This window comes from Priceomyces carsonii (assembly GCF_900007245.1).
Source record: "Priceomyces carsonii strain CBS4050 genome assembly, scaffold: Debaryomyces_carsonii_scaffold_4, whole genome shotgun sequence".
Lineage (NCBI taxonomy): Eukaryota > Fungi > Ascomycota > Pichiomycetes > Serinales > Debaryomycetaceae > Priceomyces > Priceomyces carsonii.
In genome coordinates, this window is record NW_026946677.1 from 325,912 (window position 1) to 346,254 (window position 20,343).

The 20,343-nt window shown below is 37.0% G+C and overlaps 12 protein-coding genes across 12 annotated transcripts, besides 2 other annotated features; 4 read left to right on the forward strand and 8 right to left on the reverse strand.

Annotated features, from left to right (window-relative positions):
* Window positions 1-39: 39 nt before the first annotated feature.
* PRCAT00003658001 (uncharacterized protein) lies at window positions 40-774 on the forward strand (the record flags this gene model as incomplete). Its single annotated transcript, XM_062953603.1, has 1 exon — window positions 40-774. One exon carries the CDS (start codon window positions 40-42, stop codon window positions 772-774), a length of 735 nt encoding a protein of 244 aa, XP_062810389.1.
* Window positions 775-900: 126 nt separating this feature from the next.
* On the reverse strand, window positions 901-1,179 carry DPM3 (Dpm3p; the record flags this gene model as incomplete). Its single annotated transcript, XM_062953604.1, has 1 exon — window positions 901-1,179. The coding sequence occupies one exon, from the start codon at window positions 1,177-1,179 to the stop codon at window positions 901-903; it is 279 nt and encodes a 92-aa protein (XP_062810390.1).
* A 135-nt stretch (window positions 1,180-1,314) lies between these two features.
* Window positions 1,315-3,030, reverse strand: PRCAT00003660001 (transcription factor TFIIIC subunit; the record flags this gene model as incomplete). The annotated part of the gene is made up of 1 exon (XM_062953605.1): window positions 1,315-3,030. One exon carries the CDS (start codon window positions 3,028-3,030, stop codon window positions 1,315-1,317), a length of 1,716 nt encoding a protein of 571 aa, XP_062810391.1.
* Window positions 3,031-3,124: 94 nt separating this feature from the next.
* Window positions 3,125-3,211: a sequence feature (Short protein (PRCAT00003661001, CUM66007.1) was converted to a misc_feature.).
* A 581-nt stretch (window positions 3,212-3,792) lies between these two features.
* Window positions 3,793-4,791, forward strand: MDH1-1 (malate dehydrogenase; the record flags this gene model as incomplete). Its single annotated transcript, XM_062953606.1, has 1 exon — window positions 3,793-4,791. One exon carries the CDS (start codon window positions 3,793-3,795, stop codon window positions 4,789-4,791), a length of 999 nt encoding a protein of 332 aa, XP_062810392.1.
* A 1,402-nt stretch (window positions 4,792-6,193) lies between these two features.
* On the reverse strand, window positions 6,194-6,373 carry PRCAT00003663001 (uncharacterized protein; the record flags this gene model as incomplete). Its single annotated transcript, XM_062953607.1, has 1 exon — window positions 6,194-6,373. One exon carries the CDS (start codon window positions 6,371-6,373, stop codon window positions 6,194-6,196), a length of 180 nt encoding a protein of 59 aa, XP_062810393.1.
* Window positions 6,374-6,411: 38 nt separating this feature from the next.
* CAS5 (Cas5p) lies at window positions 6,412-8,502 on the forward strand (the record flags this gene model as incomplete). Its single annotated transcript, XM_062953608.1, has 1 exon — window positions 6,412-8,502. One exon carries the CDS (start codon window positions 6,412-6,414, stop codon window positions 8,500-8,502), a length of 2,091 nt encoding a protein of 696 aa, XP_062810394.1.
* Window positions 8,503-8,671: 169 nt separating this feature from the next.
* Window positions 8,672-10,441, reverse strand: PRCAT00003665001 (uncharacterized protein; the record flags this gene model as incomplete). Its single annotated transcript, XM_062953609.1, has 1 exon — window positions 8,672-10,441. The coding sequence occupies one exon, from the start codon at window positions 10,439-10,441 to the stop codon at window positions 8,672-8,674; it is 1,770 nt and encodes a 589-aa protein (XP_062810395.1).
* Window positions 10,442-10,594: 153 nt separating this feature from the next.
* Window positions 10,595-11,752, reverse strand: PRCAT00003666001 (Nem1-Spo7 phosphatase catalytic subunit; the record flags this gene model as incomplete). Its single annotated transcript, XM_062953611.1, has 1 exon — window positions 10,595-11,752. One exon carries the CDS (start codon window positions 11,750-11,752, stop codon window positions 10,595-10,597), a length of 1,158 nt encoding a protein of 385 aa, XP_062810396.1.
* An 804-nt stretch (window positions 11,753-12,556) lies between these two features.
* Window positions 12,557-14,848, reverse strand: PRCAT00003667001 (uncharacterized protein; the record flags this gene model as incomplete). Its single annotated transcript, XM_062953612.1, has 1 exon — window positions 12,557-14,848. One exon carries the CDS (start codon window positions 14,846-14,848, stop codon window positions 12,557-12,559), a length of 2,292 nt encoding a protein of 763 aa, XP_062810397.1.
* A 37-nt stretch (window positions 14,849-14,885) lies between these two features.
* Window positions 14,886-16,085, forward strand: PRCAT00003668001 (uncharacterized protein; the record flags this gene model as incomplete). Its single annotated transcript, XM_062953613.1, has 1 exon — window positions 14,886-16,085. The coding sequence occupies one exon, from the start codon at window positions 14,886-14,888 to the stop codon at window positions 16,083-16,085; it is 1,200 nt and encodes a 399-aa protein (XP_062810398.1).
* A 134-nt stretch (window positions 16,086-16,219) lies between these two features.
* RPS6A (40S ribosomal protein eS6) lies at window positions 16,220-16,837 on the reverse strand (the record flags this gene model as incomplete). The annotated part of the gene is made up of 1 exon (XM_062953614.1): window positions 16,220-16,837. The coding sequence occupies one exon, from the start codon at window positions 16,835-16,837 to the stop codon at window positions 16,220-16,222; it is 618 nt and encodes a 205-aa protein (XP_062810399.1).
* Window positions 16,838-16,864: 27 nt separating this feature from the next.
* Window positions 16,865-16,924: a sequence feature (Short protein (PRCAT00003670001, CUM66016.1) was converted to a misc_feature.).
* Window positions 16,925-17,635: 711 nt separating this feature from the next.
* RLM1 (Rlm1p) lies at window positions 17,636-19,138 on the reverse strand (the record flags this gene model as incomplete). Its single annotated transcript, XM_062953615.1, has 1 exon — window positions 17,636-19,138. The coding sequence occupies one exon, from the start codon at window positions 19,136-19,138 to the stop codon at window positions 17,636-17,638; it is 1,503 nt and encodes a 500-aa protein (XP_062810400.1).
* Window positions 19,139-20,343: the final 1,205 nt, after the last annotated feature.

A 20,343-nucleotide genomic window follows, 5' to 3' on the forward strand; every position in this document is an offset into this window, starting at 1 on the left:
ACTGGATTTCAAGTGAAAAATTATACATTATAAGCTGTTATGACTATCACTATAATTTCGAGGCTAATACCGAAACACCATAAAAGGCTATTTTCACTGTCTCCACCTAAATATTCATTTTCATTTTATGATCTAGTCAAAGAGACCCCTACGAATCCCAAGCTGTCTATAGAAGCTTACCACCTCAGCGACAATGAGATTAAAAAGCTACAAAAGAAAGGTGGAACTGCATTTGAAGGTAATTATCAACTAGATTCACAATCTCCGGAAGAAAAGATCGCAAGAGTATTTGGTGGGAGAATAAAAGGAGAAAACAAGGGATCTACCAGTAGAGTTATTAGAGGAGAGCCCAAGAATATCTGTGGAGTCATGGTTCCGGATAAACCCTTAGAACCAGATAACTGTTGTATGAGTGGTTGTGTAAATTGCGTTTGGCAAATTTTTGACGAAGACATCAAAGAATGGAACCGGAAGCGCGAGAAAGCGGCCAAAATGTTAAGCAAGAAAGGGGGAAGATGGCCTGAGAATTTCCATGCACCCTTAAAGCTTTTGAAGGTAGAAAACATGCCACCAACATTTGCCAGAAAAGCTAAAGAAGGTAAATTAAAAACAACCGCCGAGGAAGACGACACAACAAGCAATGATGCAGCATGGGACAATATACCAATATATATAAAAGTTTTCGCCCAAACAGAAGAAAAGATGAAAGCGAGAAACAGAGCACGGGCACTTGCGAAAGCCTCGGGTGGATCAAAAGCAGAAGCAAGTTCCTAGTAGAATAAATTCATATTATTATTAAGAGTTTAATATAATCAAATAGAGTAACACGTTTATTATTGCCCTTATTTAGTTAGCTTATAAGTTAAGTATATCAATTGTTAACTGAGGAGTCTTATGTTATTAATCCAAATCAATTCCTTCTTTTTCATAAAAAGCCTTAGCTTCATCGATTTGCTCTAGAAGCTCGACGTACTTCTCCTTTTTATCTTTAAAAGTGAGGACATCCCACCCTAAAGTACCTAGAGAATATGCCCCAAATGTAACAAGAACCCACCAGGGTAAGAAAGGTAAAATTTGTTCATGGAATTTCTCGCTAGAAGGAATTACGCCAGCGTATATCGAAAAGTAGACCGCTGAAGTTGCGAAGAGCGTCAAAAGTGCTTCGGTAGCTCTAGTCATCTTTGAATCTTGAGCGCAATAATTTACGTGTAACTTGATGTTGTTTGTCTGAAAAAAGTATATATTTATAGGACTGCACACAATTGTACCAGACATAAAATGTTACTCTCTTATATAATATAGTACATATTCACATTATTCATCGGTCATTGAGTCTTGTTTAACAAGACCGATAAGTGAGCTTAAATGGCTCGCAATAACGTTGTCGTTCTTTTTCAACTTTTTCATAATTTCTTCTTCATTTAATATCGTGTCTCCGCCCACATCTTCTTGGGTGAGATCCCCTTCCATATCAACAAGCTCCCCATCGTCATTTTCAGAGTTGTAAGCATCAGGATCTTCCTTAGAAGCTTGTTCTGGCTCTTCATCAAGGTCATCATTATTTTCGGAATATTCAGAACTAATAATCTTTTGAATCTTATTGGCTTCGATAGGCTGTTCTTTCACCAATCTATTCAATTTATATCTGATTATTCCTCTAAGAGATTCCATTGTTTGCCTATTAATCCAACCATCTTGAAAATCTATCGTATCTCTAAAAAATTTATTACCTAAATTCTTTTGATTATTACTAAATAAATTCACGATGTCTGGATCACGAATATCTCCAACTTGGTATGTCACAGTTAAGGGAAGCTTATTGCCATCAAAAATCAAAGTCTCTGAGATAAGTAATTCAGTATTTTCACTTTTTATGGTTTTTAGTGGTACTCTTTTCGGTGGCTCTACTACATTAGGATTAAAGTGCAAGCCCGGGATTCTGAAGTATTCACTTTGATAAATCCAGAATGATTTGTCACATCTGGGATCGACTCCAAACTTCACGTTACAAAACCTCCATGGCCCACTTTTGTAAATATAAGATACATATGGTAAAGCTTGCTTCATCACCCTTTTCAAGTTTGAGGGGACTATATCTTCCAACTGTTTTCGCAACCAAATTGGTTTCAAATCAAACGCATATCTTAGCCAATTAACACATTCCAATAAATGATAATCTATACTAGCTTGTGATAAGTTTTGTTGTGATAAAGATTTGAGATTATCAATTAAAGGCGCGGCAGGCAGCAGTGGTGTTTCAGAGTTAAAATCAATGATAATCGTATGTAGCTTCAATGTTTCCTTCTTCGATATCACTTTCAATTCACCCGTTTCGTTGTTCTTAATTGTTGTGGTAAGGGGGTTTTTCTGAAACCGATAGTCAAACGGAAAACGTATTGGGCTTAGGATAGGAGGCGGAGGTAAATTGTGATCACCATTTTCGAAGTTAGAAGAATTTTTGAAATCTGAAATACTATTAAAACCTTCGTGCTTTTCGAAATACTTATTTAAAGTTTCAAAGTTTTTTGCCTCAAGTCCCAAGTCTTTGAAATCTTGTACAATGTTATTATTTTTGGTCAATACCTGAAAATCTGCCATTGCTTTGAAAGAATATGTTTTATTAATGATGCCGACTGGTTGAACCTTGTGCCTTAAAGCACACTTCTTCAAGTTAATATCTACTAGATCTCGTACAGAATATTTCGAAGGTGTAACTTGGTAGTCTTCAGGTATACTTTCTTTAGGTATTGATATCTTAAGGAGAACTTTTTCGCTAGCATTTAACAGTGACTGTAAAGGGTGATGAAATGGGTCTTTTCTTAATCTTAGCTCTAATATATTGTCATTGGCATTCAAAATATTTCCCTGGGCACCAGTCCTACTGGACGCATTTATTACTTTCGATATTTTGTTGTTTCCTCCGAGCATTTCAATAGCTTTCGCTGAATCTTTCACATTTAATGGCATCTCCACTGCCGCAAGATGGGGGATATCCATTGAATGCTTTTCAGCAATCTGTTTATCAGGCATTTTTAAGAGGCTGAGAGAGATCTCTTGGGACCTTTTACAGTATAAAAATGGTATGGAATATAATGTATATAAACAAAGAGTATATCAAATCTACCTAGATGCAGTGCAAAAAAATGCCTTCAGCCAGATTCGAACTGACGATCTCCTCATTACTAGTGAGGTGCCTTACCAACTTGGCCATAAAGGCTTTTAGAATGTCAAAAATAGTGTCAGTTTTGTTATACAGTACGCCAGAAGGATGCATTTCTTGTAGCAAAATCTAGTGACTATTGTTAAGAATCGAATAGCATTCTTCTAGGTAGATGTATCCTTAGAGCTATATTTTACACCCACGTCCACTAAAATGCTCCAACTTTCGAACTCCTGTATTTTATAGATATCCCCACAATTTTTCCTTAATTGAAGAACTTACTGTGCGAATTAGTGATGCGCTAGTTCATTCCTAAGGAGCAGGATGTCGGATTCGTCCTATTGTTGCTTTTCCTAGACTTCGTGGTAAATTCAAGTTTTTTGTTCCGTGTAATTACCGATAACCAGTTCCACAGTACTCGGTGCATTCGGGCATGGAATAAATAATTTGATTTTATTGGACGGCATGGATGGACACAATTCATCGCGAGGTAATTTAATGGAGCGAACTGGAGATTGACGGAAACGCAAGATTTCTCGATCACTATATAAGGCTTATCATCCTTAAATAATTCAATTAATCATAGTGCTAACTTCGAACAGTTATTTATTATAACGATTAATTTATTCACGATGTTTACTAAAGTTGCTACAAGATCCTTTTCTTCCTCTGCTGCGTCAGCATACAAAGTTACTGTATTAGGAGCTAACGGTGGAATTGGCCAACCATTGTCGTTATTATTAAAATTGAACCACAAGGTCACCGAATTGTCCTTGTATGATTTGAAAGGTGCTCCAGGTGTTGCCGCTGATGTTTCTCACATCCCAACCAACTCTGTTGTAAAAGGATACAATCCAGACAGCTTAGAACAAGCTTTGACTGGATCTGACGTTGTCGTTATCCCAGCCGGTGTTCCAAGAAAACCAGGTATGACAAGAGATGATTTGTTCAACACCAATGCTTCAATTGTTAGAGATTTAGCTAAGTCTGTTGCTGACTTTTCTCCAAATGCTGCCGTCTGTATCATTTCGAACCCTGTTAACTCGACTGTGCCAATTGTTGCTGAAGTTTTGAAGTCAAAGGGAACATACAACCCTAAGAAATTATTTGGTGTTACTACCTTAGATGTTTTAAGGTCTTCTAGATTTATTTCTGAAGTCGTAGGCACTAACCCTGTTAACGAAAAGGTTACTGTTGTCGGAGGTCACTCAGGTGTAACTATTGTTCCATTGCTTTCTCAGACCAAGCATAAAGATTTACCAGAAGATAAGAGAGATGCTTTAATTCACAGAATCCAATTCGGTGGTGACGAAGTTGTCCAGGCTAAGAATGGTGCTGGTTCTGCTACTTTGTCCATGGCTCAAGCTGGTGCAAGATTCGCTGGCCATGTCTTGGACGGTTTAGCAGGTGAACAAGATGTCGTTGAACCTTCATATGTTGACTCCCCATTATTCAAGAATGAGGGTATTGACTTCTTCTCCTCTAAGGTTACTTTAGGAGTTGATGGTATCAAGACCGTTCATCCATTAGGTGAATTATCCTCTCACGAAGAAGAAATGGTCAAGACTGCCAAGGAAACTTTGATTAAGAACATCAAGAAGGGTGTTGACTTCGTTAAGCAAAACCCATAGATTTAGTTTCCTTGTACAAAAATAATATTTATGTCTTAACGATATATAGTCAAAGAATGAGTTTCCTTAGTATGCGAATTATGTACCTTGAAATTGCTTCTCTTGCAGCTCCAGTTTCAAAATCCTTCTGGCGAGAAGTTGCACAAAACGGACCTTTCGCTTTTGGTATTGTAGTCCCTGAAAGAGTTTCCGGAATATGCAGTCTTACTTTTTGTCGTGCGACGTTTTCTCTTTATTTCACTCTCCCTTAGACCGGAAGGTCTTGTCCGTGGATCTCTTTGCTAATGATGTCACTTGTAGCCAATAGTGATCTACCATAAAGGGCGTGCATTACTCAATCGGTGACTGGTATGATAGGTTGCACTGAGCGGTTGCGAAATTCAAAAAAATGCTTCCCTAATTAATAGAAATCTTGGTCTTTAATGAAAATCGCAATCGGGATAACTTATCTCATAAGATTTCCGGCGTATACTTACTTTGAGTCGTTCTTTGGTCTCTAAAGGCGCAATTGGAATAAAAGGGCGCAGGCATTCGAGATTATAAATATGTGCACTGCACTATACTATTTCGCACTTCAGCCTTGGGGAGAACGATCCGGAAAGCACCAAGGGAAAGGCAACATACACACCAAATATCCAGTGGCATCACATCAGATAGCGGAGGGGCCAACCGCGCATGATCTTATGGGTGTGCCAAGGAGCTAGTGTCGAGCACCTTGACCGACACTCTATACGCAATGGTTTAACGATTTCGCTTCTTTGGCTCATACTTTAATCTACACTACCTGAAGAGACCATGGGCCCTTCTGATACTTCTTCCCACTTAGCATACTTAAAAAAACCATCTTATTGACATTTCTGGTCCTAGTACCGGCCCGTGTCCGTCGCAGATACTCACAGAAATCCTTTCTTCTCGAATTCCGAGAGCTCGGGATTCAATAGGGCAAAAGGCTTATCTTAAAATAGAACTGGTTACAAATAACAGGATAACTGCGAGTACTAAGTACATAGAATCTAGGAATCGCATATCTCATCCTTTAAGTTTCTAATATCATAGTTACTACCTGTATTACCAGATCGACTTGATTTCTTAGCAGAACTCATTTGGTGCCCAACACCGTAGCAAAGATTTGATACATGTTCTAGATCTGGTCTAAATCTGATTATTATCTCAATGTGATTATTATATAGACTTCATCTTAAAAACATACTTTTTGTATTCGGTTGTCTGACGCGTTATGTCAATTTAACCGAATAAGGCGAACCCCACCGGTCTCAAGCAAACATATCATCGGTTCACCGAGGGTTCGGATATACCTAAGATACAAAACCTTCAATTCAGTGGTTGTCTCAGTTAGTGAACTTGTAAGCACAGTTGGTTTTAGAAACAAGGTAAGACGGCCTTACTTTAAAAGCATTGTCGGTGTGAAGAATTGAATATTCTCTTGCTCTAACGCGCTTTCAATTTCATCCTTTTTATCTGAGAGATCGAACTGCGAAGAAAGACCCATGAAATATTGAGCGGATTTATCGAGTGGATAAAATTTTACAATCGAGATAATCACACATTCAATAAAAGTCATAAGAAAGTAAAGAGCAGATTGACATTCGCAGAGGAGTAATGGATAAGTTCCTCATGAGCTCTCCAAGACAACTCGCCCAGCCCTTTGATGTTGGAAATGAATCACCTCTAGTTCACTTTGAAGGGATCGATTTGCACGATTCAGAGCATGAAAGTAAGCAAGATTTGATCAGTAATAACATGGTTATAGGTCATAGTCTTGAAAGTGAGTTCAGGTCCAACGATAGTACTGATAAGGATACTTATTTGAATGAGTTGGTCCCTGTATCTAATAATAGTAATGCCAGTATTCGAAGTAGCAATACACTTCAATTAAACAACAATGATGGCTCCATAGCTGCAGAATCTTTCAGACTGGACTTAGAAATGCTGACGGCCAAATTTCAACACTCGAAGAATATCTCTTTAAGTGACGATTTCTATAACACGCAATCAATCAGTCATGAGCCGTACTATAAGAATTCTAACCATCAATCGAAGTTATCAACGTCATCGATGGTGTCAGTGAATCAGGATCCACCGCTGGTTCATCATTCTCGTCCGAGCATACACCAGCATTCATTTTCAACGAATACAATACGATCTGCTGATTCAGTACCTGCATTATCTTCTTCAATTTCGAATCAGTCTTTACTGGATTCTCCTTCGTCATTTCAGCAATTGCAGTACAGGCTGAGTCAGCAGCAAAATTCTATGGCTACACCAAGAAAGATTGAGAGAAATAGATCATTTTCGGGTGCTTCCACAAGCTATGCAACCCCTTTGAAAGGAAATAATTCGAAAAGCACGTCACCTATCGCATATATGAATAATAAAGTGAATAAGACACCTCATTCTACAAAGGCTCGTGGACACGAAAGATCGAGATCTAGAGTATCATTAGACTCGTCAAATATCCCTTTAGTAACAAATTCAAATTTCAAGTCAAGCCCATTTCAAAATTTAAACGTGAACTTGAACAATTTTAATAATTCTCCATATGTCTCACCGAAAATTGAAAGATATGCTGAATTCGAAGAGTTAAACACACCATTGCCAACACCAAGAAATCCTAATCAATTGGGAATGTATTCAGCTCAACAAGGTGGTTATTTTAGTCCCATTCCAAATTGGAATGCTTCCAAATCATTTAGTGCTCCTTACTCTATTAAAGAGAACGATATTTTAGAATCTATTAAAATAGAGGATCAGGAAGATGATGCGCTTAAAGAATTGAAGAAAGCAAAGTCATACACGAATTTCCAATCACCTTATGTTACTAAAAATTTATCGAATCCAATTCAATTTCATGTTGACACAAAGGATGAAGATATGTTCTTCAACACAGCTGAATTATCCCTTAATATCGCCTCTCAGGACTCTTTGAATAGAGACCTTGATAACAACATGCTATCATCAAATTCAACACCAGGCAAAATCTACTCGCCTCCAAATCATTCCTTTGCTATTCCGTCTTCCTATTCGGTTCCCTCAACCAGTGGCATAGGTGATTTTGATTCAACGAACTCTTTAAATTCACGAGAATCTGCGATATTCAGCTCTCAATCGTTTAAGAATCAGTCTATTGATTTATTGCTGCCTCAAATTATAACTCAGAGATTATCTTCTTCAGATAATTTAAACAATCAGACTAAGAGTCTGCATTTTCCGACATACTTGGGAAATGCATCTTTTACAAAATCTTATCCTGCTTCTATCGACTTGGCTTCTATTGCTACTTCTCCAATTAACTCCTCCATTTCTGCTCCTCCAACTTCCACCGTGCAATATCAAAACTTACAGGGAATTCATCCTGGTGAGACTTTAACTCAGCTCACTCCGTCTGCAACCTTTAACCAGCCGCTGAATTTAAAGTTTGGCTCACCTATAAATCCTCAAACAAAATTTCAGGGAGACGGGAAGTTACCGATAAAAGTTTCATATAAGACTGACAAGGTTGATCCGAAAAAGAAACATCAATGCCCAATTTGTCAAGCTAGATTTCAACGACCAGAACATGTGAAAAGGCATTTGAAGAGCCATTCTTCCGAGAAGCCATTCGAGTGCGATGAACCAAACTGCGGTAAGTGTTTTAATAGAAAAGACAATCTTAAAGCACACTTGAAAAAGATTCACGGAAGAAAACTCTGATGTAATGTCTTCCATGAGATTACGTGGTTGGAGACTACTACTTACATCCTTTTGATTTTGCTTTTAAAGTTACCTATTTGAGTGGTTACGCCTTGTATATTTATAATTGCATTGATATAGACATTAAAATACAACTGTATCACTCCATTTGAAAAAAAAAAATGCCTTTTTATTTAAGAATTAGTATTGATTGACAAAGATCACATATGCTGTCAGTCAATGCATCATTTATCGACTTCATTATAGAGATAGCTGTAGCACTAACAAATTTAGAATTATTAAGCACTATCAGCTTCTCTGGCTTAGATTGCATCTGTTTCAAGATTTCATAAAATTTTGAGATGAGATTGTGGTAAGATTGAAAAAAAGTGTTACAAGCTTCATCATCGAAGTTATAAACTGTCTCAAGAACTTCGCTCAAGTCCTTTTTCTTTGAGATTATTATTTGATTGAAAACACCTAAGGCTTGTAACTTTTCCAATATATACTGGATATCAACATTTCCGGAGAAAGAATCAATGGATACTAAATTATTAATTAGACTTTTATGGAATGAAGAATTATTCAATTCGGAGTTTTTTAACAATGCTTGAACTAGCAACAAATAAATCATTTCTCTCTCTCGATTCGAGTTCAAACCATCAAAGCATTTCCACAAGTCTAAATGAGCCAGAACATCAAATTTCGGGTCACTCAAATTGTGCTTTAAGAGCTTTCCAATAAATTTGAGATATAAGTCGCTGACTTCTTTATAATAAGATTCGTTGCTAACAACAAGTAATGAAATTTTAATTAAATTTTTATTCTGTAAAGCTCGGTGAGCTACAACAGAATTCATTATATTATTAAAGAAATGAAACGATTGATACTGGATCGGATCGTTGAATTGAATTTCTAAGATAGTATCTGTCAAAGTTTCAATCAGGCAACTCTTATTAATGGTCTCAAGCAAGAAGTCGGACCTCGTCTTACTTGTAACATAATTGCCCAAGCTCACCATACACGCAGACTGTACATATGGATCAAGCCCCTTATCTTTTAAACAATCAAGGGCAAAATTTAAATCTTGAGATCCATCATATGATTTCATATAAGTAATGTTGCCAACGCAAGAAAATAAAGTCCTTTTAAATGAGGTAATGTTTTCGAAGGAAGATGGAAAGTCACGTAGTATCTCAAGAATTCTCTTATTCACTTCGTAGTTATCTAAAGAATTCGGGCTCTCAATAAAAGTCAAATAGTATAACGTAGTGATAATATCTGATATTACAGATTCATCAAGCTCGATGTCCAATAACTTTGAAGACTTTCGAAGCAAACATTCGAGTATAGTCAATTGAAAATCAATATAACAACCTGACTTGCTCTTATAAAATTCATCGGATACTATCTTGGTATTGCAGTTTTCAAGAATTAAGGAGATTAGCTCATAGCGTTCATCCAAAGCTTCTAAGTTCGTCTCAAAATTAGCCTCAAATTTTTTAATCATGAAAGTCATTATTTGGTGATCTAACTTTAAATCATAAAAGAAAACACAAAATTTTTCTTTTAATTCAGTATTTCTTACGAATTGCGTCAAAAACATCAACAGTCTTTCTCTAACAGCGTCATCATTTACCGTTATTAATTTTAGTATCATATTCCAGAATTTCACCTCACCATCGCTGTCCATAGAAGCGATTAGTTCTCTGTTATGGTCATTGTTTGCAGCTGTATTGATTAAGACTCTTAAATTTTCTAGGACTACGTTTCCATTTTCAGCTCCCCCAAAGAAATCTTGAAACGTTGTGCCAAATGAGGTCAACATGATAGGAATAAATTGCTGGATTTCGAGACTTGACCTTGTTGATTCATCTCTCAAACAATCTCCGAGTTTCTCAAGAAGTATTTGATTACAGAAATCATCGTTCAAGTCACGAATCACTTCCTTGAGATCCATATTGGCTCAAAGTTAGAATCGTGAAACTTATTGCCCGATATCTCTTTACATTATGTCGTAATACTGCATATACTCCGGTCACTACAAAAGATAGAAAGCTGATAAAAAATCGTTCGTGTACTTTTCTGTCTAAAAATACAATCACATTTATCATTATCGTTCAAAAATCTTCTCTCCACTTCTCAATCCTAAGATAAATCGGACATCGATACATAAGCTAATGCTATGTAACATAGGTAAGAGACTTAATAAATCGTTGTCCCTTTGATCGTTAATCCAGCCCTCTATCATTACTGCATTATCTTCATGTAATGCATAACTAATTGGTGAATTATCTAGAATAATTACGTTCTTTAAATCATCTTCTCTTTGAAAAAATTTGGAAAGATCTTTAATATAACCAACTCCCTCTCTATATGTGCAGTCATTTCTATAATATCTTTTTGTGAATACCTTTTGTCCACTTGAATTACTTCTATCAAGTATACTCTCCTCTAACCAATCTATAATTGGATCTGCATATTCCCTGACACTGGCAGTGAAGATTTGTAATTCAAAATGCTTAGAAACTTCATTCAAAAAGTGGTCACAATAAGGTCTTTTATGAACATAATATAAACTGGAGATTTTGTTCAACTTGATCTCAATCATATGCAGGGTGGAAGAACTGGCATAGGATCTTGGGGAGCCCCTTGAGAGGGAATGAATCAAGGTCTCATCCAAGTCCAATATAAGTATTTTCTTCCTCTTCTTTCCAGGGTTCCTCGAAAGTGGATATAGCCTTTGCGGTGGAGGGATAATATATTTTGAAGATGATGTCGGTGACTTAATCGTATTCGAGATGATATTTTCACGTTTTAAGAGCTCTATTTTCTCATTGATGTCATGCGATGTTGTTGAAGGAGTATCCATAGAATTAGAGCTATCGATCAAGGAATCGTCATTTGAAGTGTGTTTCTCGAAGAAGTATGTGAAGGGGTACGCTATCATCAACCATAGGAAAAGTAAAGGTTTCACTAATAAATTGTTTGGAATGAAGAAAATTGCATGACAGAGTATCAAGGCAAGCTCTCCAATCTCATTAACTACCTTGCTTTTAAAGTATGTTTGTTTCAGAGGTTCCAGAGGTGTACTGTGCTCATGACTTTTTGCGTTGGAAGCAGGAAGCCCTAGATTCTCATCTGATTCTTGCTTTTCCTCTCCTTTTTCTTCAAGCTCACTGGGCCTAAAATCCAACAGAGATTCCAAATAATCGGATTTGGTAGGATAGACATTGTTCAAGGAGTTAACTAATATCTTTATCGAATTCATTTTTGATCTCTTTGTCCTCTTGCTTTCATATCGGAGCTCAACAAGCTTATATAGTTCTTTACTAGTTGATTGACCCTTACAATCCTTTTCGTCGATGAGTAATCTATATCTTATCTCTTGAAATGAGGAAGCGAAATGGTTTTTGGGGAACTTTTAGGTTTGCTTCTCACTCAGTGGGTTCGCCTTCAATCCAAATGATTGCAATTATTCCTATGTGAAATGCTGATCGCTAATTCCTTCGATCCTTCTACTCAAGTATTCTGTGCTTTGCCGCACTTTAATGGCTATATTATTCTATTGCTATTATTGAAGCTACGAATCTCGGATGTCCCGTTCTTAGTAGGATCATATGAAGGGCTTAATATACTCAATGTTTCGTATCGCGGTGCAAAATGTCGTCCATATTTTGGGCAGTCCCTAATGGCAATCGCAACCAAAATCTTCCACTCTACCCGCAACGGCAGAAAATGTCGTCATCGCATTTTTTTTTTGGGTATCTCCAACAGTGATGGATGACATATTGCATGACTGAACTACAGTTGGGTAGCCAAAAGCACTTCTGCGATTTCGTGAAAATTTGATCATGCTCAACTTTTATGCACCAGAAGGAAAAGCTCGGTTAAGGTTACAAATAGAATAACTAAGCATAGACAAGTGATTCGTAGCCACAGTTAGTGCGACATAGAGATGACCACGTTTCGATCAAGTTCAGAACGTGGAGATATAATTTTTAGAAGCTGAGAAAAGACATGTGGTATGAAAAAGTTTATTACTATTTATCCACAAAGGGCCCTGTAAGTTGCATTATTCACCGGTTGATCCTTGAGATTGCCTTTCTTCCAAAGAGATTAATGTATTATCGGATGCTCCGTTGTCGGATCTATTGTCCTGATTAGATAGGAAACTTTGTAGTTTTGCCGTGAGATAAGATACCGTAGAATCAGTTGTGCTTTGAGGCATTATATTGTTCACAAGTGAAGTTGTTAAGTTCTTAATATCAACGATATTATTGATATTATCATCACAAACTTCACCTAGTTCGTGATTCTGTCTTTCGCTATTATGGCTGTTATTTTGTTCATCTATTCTAAAGTTACTTCCTAAGTTCGTCTCAGCCAAAAGCAATTGAGAACCTGCCTCCCTCTCGTTAGCGGGATAAGGTTCACCTCTTTCGCTTTCATCTTCTTCCTCCGGTTTTATCAATTTAAGCTGATTAGTGTTATAGCTTTTACAATATTTGCATTTCAATCCTAATACATGATACTGCGAATAAGATTTGCCCTTGCAATCATTACAACTAATGACGCATTTCCAATGATTATACGGAGCCGGAAGAGGCAGCTGAATTATTTCTTGGTCCAATATTCTAAATTGCGCCTCAACATTAACAACAGTTTTTTTACAGATAGGGCATTTATAGAAATGCTTGCTTAATTCGTCATAACAATGTTGGTGTATTGAATGGCCACATTTCATGAAAACAACCTTATTAACGGAGGTGAACAAATACTCGTTACAAACTGGACAGTTGCAATGTGTAGTATTCGATAGGCATTTATGTTTCTCTTTTAAATCTATCGACAAGCATATGTTACATTTGTCACAGTGGAAATAATCTTTGCCTATACCCAACCCCAAGCGGCATATGCCACATTGATCACAATGATATATATCCTTGGTGGGATCGTTATCATACAACACACAAGTTCTACAAAAATAGTGTGCTAATTCAAGGCCACATTCAACACAATAGTTATTTTTGGGCACCTGTGGAGTTAAACAGTTCATACAAAGGACGTGCTTGACTTGTGATCTTGTTAATTTGTGATCCGAAATTTCATTATCGTGACAAAAGCGACATGTGAACCAACGTAAACAAATAGGACATTCAACTTTACAATTCCTTTGGTAATGCTGGCAACCCATTATTTGGTTAAATGGAGAATCAAAATAAGTGGCTTCTTGATCCTTGTCTGTTAAAATTACTTCATCCTCTAAAGAATATTCATCTGATCTACCTGAGATCTCTGATTTTAGGTCATCCAATGCGTCATTATCTGATTCGTTGCCATCTGATTCTGCTCCGCTTAGTTCCAGCCTTATATTAAAAGTACTGGGGCTCAGAGGTTCTAATCTGATATATTTTTTATAATTACCCATCATTAATCTAGTCACTAATTTGCTTTTCAGATGTTGAGATAAATTTGAAAAGCCTTGAATTTTCTGAATTTTCTCTCGTAGCAAGCTTTCCTTACGAAAGTCTTCCAACGAATCTAGGTCAGTAAGATCCTTGACTTCTTCGATTGATAGACCTTCCACATTATCTAGGTCACTTGCGAACGAACTACTATCATTTCCCTCACTAAATAAGAATCTCCTATGTGCTCTTCTATCCTCAGGTCTAACAATATCGTTAATGAAAAGGCCATCCTCATTCACAATCTCATCAACTCCAACTGGTTCTGTATGTTCTTCGGTTATTAGGTCGTAGTCATCATCAAAGTCGCTCGTATCTTCAGCAGGAAGAGATATGGCATCATGAACGATGTCTTTTAAAGGTTGTAATCTATCTATCGCTGTAGTTATACTGAATCCTAAATCTAAATCATTTAAAATGTTGTTCATCTGTATTCTCGTGGAAATAGCTGTCTTTATCGTATTAATAAGCCTTTCTTGATGTTGCTTAATTTCATTTCCATGGTGAGTTGCTTCGGTGTCATTTTGGTTTCTGTAGTTGGCCAAATAATTAGAAAGTTCCTTTGAAAGCTCTTGAATCTTGGATACTTCGAACAGAGGCAAGTTTGCAAAGTTGAATGATTCTCTATTTATATAAGATTTGAAATTAAATTTAATAGGCAAACTTAAGTTTAACCGTCCAACCTGATCTAGATCCTCCGTTAAGGAATCATTATCTGACTCTGAGCAGCTATCACTTTCTGAGCTTCCAATCAATTCATTGCCATAAACATCTCTATCTGTGTCTTTTCGAACCTCCATATCTCTGTCTAAAACTATAGAAGGCGACTTTTTGGTTAAAGGATGAGTATTATTACGTCTGCAATCTAGATATCGCGCATTCAAAACTCTTCTCTTCATCGCAGTATAGAAATGGAAGAGGAGTAAAAAGGAGGATATGATGCCACAAGGAATCTTGGAACCCCCAGAAGAGATCAAGGAAGTGATTGATAAGACGGTTGGATATGTGAAGAGAAATGGTAAGAATTTTGAGAAAAGGTTGATAGGAAATAATGAAGACAAGTTTGAGTTCTTGAATGAAGACGACAAATATCATCAATATTATAGATGGAAACTCGATGGAGAGAAGCTGACGGATGTAGAAATATCTCACGCTTCTGATGTCCCTGGTGACACTCCAGCTTCCAATATATCAGAGCCTAGGACATTGAATTTCCTAACACGATTACCTACGATTTCATCTATGGACTTGGAAGTCATCAAGTTCACTGCATTAGCTGTCGTTGAAAACGGTGCTGGATACTTGGAACACTTATTGAGTCATGAAAGAGACCTGGGCCATGAAGCTCAATTTGAATTTTTGAGAAAAGACCATTCGCTTTTCCCATTATTTATGAAATATGTTCAACAATACACTTTATTGTCTCAGTTCTATAGTGGTACAAACAATATTGAGGTCGACTCTATTAATAGGACATTAAGAAGTGCTGATAGTATCCTTAAAATAGCATTCGATCGTGCAGTCTCTGATAAGGTTCAAAAGACAAAAGTACAAAAGGAAAAGAAAGTTAGAGAGGATAAGAAACTCTGTTATGCCTCCATAGATTGGCAAGACTTTTCGATAGTTGAAAAGAGTGAGTTTGATGCCATAGATCAAGTGCGAGAGCTTTCTACTCCTTTAAATAGGGACTCTCTTGTTTTTAGAACACTTGAATCTAAGCGACAAGATATTGATCTTCCGAAGATGGAGGTGAAGGCGCCCTTGGAGCCAAAAGAAAATACTCCAAACCACAATGAAGTATTAGGGAAAAGACCAAAGGGGATGAAAATCAAGGCTGCTGGCGAATCAAGAATCGGGAGATTAACCCAAAGCATACATAATACGAAGGAGAATCTTGTTAAATGTCCTATAACAGGAAAGCAAATTCCTCAGCTGAAGTTTGACGATCATTTGAGAATACTACTCAGAGATCCAAGGTATAAGGAACAACAAGATAATTTCATGAAGAAGAATTTTAAGTTCTCATCGAACTTAACCACAGATGAAGTTTACGAAAACATTAAAAGAATAGCGAGGAAGAGAGAGAATACGGATTACCCAAAAGAACATAAGCGATCTCAAATAGGACCCTCTTAACATTGCAGAGAACACGGTATAGAAATTAATTCTAGATAAACCTATTTTTTTATCTTATTACACAAATAAACAAAGATTAATGGTAGATGTTCAACAAAAATGATGCTAAACCAAGAGTCATATATACTTTATATTTAAGCCTTCAATGATGAAGCTCTTCTCTTCCTGATTTCGGCCCTCTCGGCTTTACGTTCATGCAAACGTTGAGCCAACAACTGAGCGTACTCAGCGGCAGCATCTCTCTGTTGTTGAGCATTCTTGCTCTTCTTTGCTTTCAAGGCTCTCTTTCTTTGCAAAGTCTGTGGAGTGACCAAACGTTGGATCTTTGGAGCTTTGGTGTAAGTCTTGTCACCCTTGGTAACTTCACGTCTGACAACGAATTGTCTCACGTCATCATCCTTGGTTAAACCAAAGAATTTTCTAATGTGATTAGCTCTCTTTGGACCTAATCTCTTAGGAGTGGTGGTGTCAGTCAACCCATCAATATCAGAATCACCCTGCTTGACAATAGCCAATGACAAAACAGCTAAGTCTTGGCCAACAATACAACCTCTAACTGATTTTCTCTTACGTTCACCAGTTCTTCTTGGTCTGTAACAAGAGTGGCCATCAGCTAATAATAATCTAACTCTGGTTGGGTGCATAACACCTTGCTTCATTGGGAAACCTTGCTTGTCATTACCACCAGTGATTTTAAAGATGTAGCCTTTAAATTCATCACCAACTGTGTCTCCTTCAACTTCTTGGCCCATACGCTTGTCGTAGAAGACACGTAATCTATGTTCGTCGTCAATTTCGACACATTTTTGAGTACCGTTGGCTGGATAAGAAATGTTTAACTAGAAATGTTAGTAATAAACTCAAAAATATAAAAAACGCCATGAGGAAAATGCCTGCTGAAATTTGATGATGCTTAGTAGTAATGGCAACTTATTTCAGAAATTTTGTATTAAAGCTAGTTTCACATCCGATCCATTAGTAGTTATAAGAGTCTTTTTGTAAACACTATTAATACATTTATTCTTCTAAGTATTCATGCTGTGTGATAATGGTACTATCTTTCTCTCGTTCTTTTTTAAATCTTCTTCCATACCAGCCTCGAAATTATTCATGACATGGTACCCAACACATACACCGTTTATTCAATTATTTGCTTTATCCTCTCGTTTTAATTTATGCTATTGAAACATACCTTCATTTTGAACTAATCTACCTTATTCTGACGATCTATTCTATAGAATATATTCAAAAATTTTACTATTATTTCGAATTTTGAATAACGTAAAATTTCAATATTATAGTTACTACTGTAGGTAACCAGGCATTGCAGAGGTCGCTCTATGAAAAATTTTGATTTCGAGATTGCATTTGTGTAACAAAATATCATTAAACACTCAAAAAAATCAGCAATATATCATGTGATGTGGTCCCAAGCCCTACATATATACAGATTCGTGCGCTTGAAACTCTCACACATTTAATCTATATGACCATCATATAGTTATATAATACCCATATCTATAAACGACTATTCATAGTACATACTCTTGTCATCTCTTTTTATTTTGTCCTATCTCTGAGTTCATTTGCTGGCTGTTAGCTGTAGAATGGTTTAAGGATGAGCTGAAAGGTCCCATGAACTGTAAAGGAGATGGAAGCCCGTCAGGTTTACCATGACCATTGTGTCCAAACTGTGTCAGTTGCGTAAACTGAGAGTGTCGTGAAGCCATGTGAGGAGGTGGTGGACCATTGGGCATCATTGGCATGAAATAATGCGGTGGATTGTTGTGAATGGGAGTCATACCAGTGGCCGCGTTGGACCATTCTTGCGGAGCATAAAAGTTAGAGGGCGATGGGAAGATATCATTAACGTATCTAGAGGGCAAACCAGAAAGTGGCGTCTGTTCACCATTGTTGAACTGATTTGACATGATTGCGGATGACTTGGCTTTATTAGGCGCTGTATTTGCTTGGGAAGCCGTATTATTTGACAGACCAGCTTGTGCTCCACTGGCCGTATTTTCTCCTGCACCTGACTGTGATGCTGAATGTGGACCACCATATTGCTGAGTAAATACTTGATTCATTATGGGGGTTGGTAGTATAGAATTGCTCAAATACTGACTTTGAATTCCTTGTGGAATGGAGTTCAAAAAGGATGATATGCCGCTTGCCGGAAGCTGAGGTGCAGAAGGGCTTGATGGAGAGGAAGTCTGTGATTTTGAATTGATGGGTAGTGGTAAAGTGGTAATAGGCTTCCTAAGGCTCCCAAACTTTGTGGAACTCAAGTTTGGTCCCTGACTTGAGTTTGTAGTCGCATTATTAGAAGCAGAATCAGCAGAGTCTGAAGATCGCGGATGCTGTTCGCTATAATTCTGTAGATTCGAGTCTAAAGCAGTTAACGTTTTAGCACTGTCATTATTATTACTTTTTGCATCGACGGGTATTTGAACTCGAAGGATTGGCCTTTGGCTCAATGAGCCTTTTGAATCATCTGCATTCGAATTCGAAAGGAATCCGTTTCGGTCATCATTTTGGCGAGATGGTTTGAACGGGAGATTGAAAGAGGGCATATTGTTCATGGATGTTTTCCTAGGTTGCTTATTGCTGTCTGTTTCACTCTTCTCACTACTTTCAAAATAACTCCGCTCATTCTCCTCACTGCTCCTCTTTTGTTTCTTCTGATCAGGTGTATCACTTTCAAATTCAGAATCATTATCGTCATCATTAATTGATATGTCGTCATGTATTATCCCTCTTGAATTGTTCTCGTTTAGGTGTCTCTTTTTCTTGTAATTGCCATAGTTTTCCGGAGACTTCGATTCATGGGGTGACTTGACACCTTTGTATACATTAATGAGCTCATCTGTATCCACTGAGCTGAATTCGTACACTTTATTGTTATTTCCGACTATTATTACTGCTATGTCAACTTGACATAATACAGCCAATTCGTATGCCTTCTTAAATAAACCTGCCTTACGCTTGACGAAAGTCACTGTCCTGTTCCTATCATCAGTTAGCGGTTCTATTTCGATCTTTCTTCTTCCCATTCTAGCAGTCTGAGCTTTAGCGTATTCTATAGTAATTATCGTAAGTTTGATCCGACTTAGCAATCAATAATGTCTTCACTTTCTTTAAAATCTTATTGGAATCACTGGCTATCAAACGTTGTTCCCAAATGAGCAACGAAAAATGAAATATGAATGTTCGATGCCCGCTGGACCCTTTATTAGAAAACTTTTGAGCCCGATCTAATGTCAAGTCTTAAAGAGTCAATTTCACTCCTTAGCGATTACACAACACGTTGGAATTCAATGCGCAAGTCTTTAACTAAAACTTTATTACACTGATATTTAGATCTGACGATTTAATGGAGTCTTTGCAGCCTTGACCTATCTATACTTATGTTGATTATAAATGGAGTATTCTGACGAATGTTATTTTTAGATTAAATAACAAGGGCGATGGATATTACAATTTGTGCCGCGCGCCATTCATGACTAACTTGGAAATTGTGGCCATATATGGCTATCCGAACTAGTACGGAAAAAAGATACTCGTAAAGCTGAGATGGTCTTTTATTGAGCGAGAAGATAGGGGTGGCTTAAACTCGACAGAAACAAAGTTTATCTGAGTAAATGATTACATGCTTATTATAATTTTCCGGTCGCTACTACATTATTTAGAATTCATTAAGTGAAAACGGTTTAGTGATATAGAATGCGATCTTTTAATTGAACATGAAGTTTATAGTTTGACCTTAATCTTGGTTTAGCCTCAACCCTGTTTTACTCTACTTATGGTTTCGTTTTTCTCCACCTCTTCCATCTATCGTCTCTTGAATGTCCTTTATTACGACTGCGAAATGTAAGGTTTTCTAAAATTTAGAGAAGTTTAGTTGAAAATTGAAGCCAAAAAAAAAAAAGAATAATTCAAGATCCCAATCTCTTTATACAATAATAAAACTAAGCTAAGGAAAGCATAAAGGTGAGGAAGGTTAGTAGAACGGTTCCCAATTCTGTCCTCTTATTTACTTCTTCTCCAAGTTATAAGAATTGCGCTGTATAAAAAAGTATCACAAAATCACGAACTCGACCGTAGGCTTCTTTGAATTCGATCAGGTTAATAACAAGTGTACATATTTTTCAGTAAATCCCAAGGTAAGCCACTTATTAGAGAAGAGGTCTCGATTAATCTTGATTATTTTCAATTTCGAGTATCACTGGTAATTTAAGTCTGCCGATTGACAGAAACT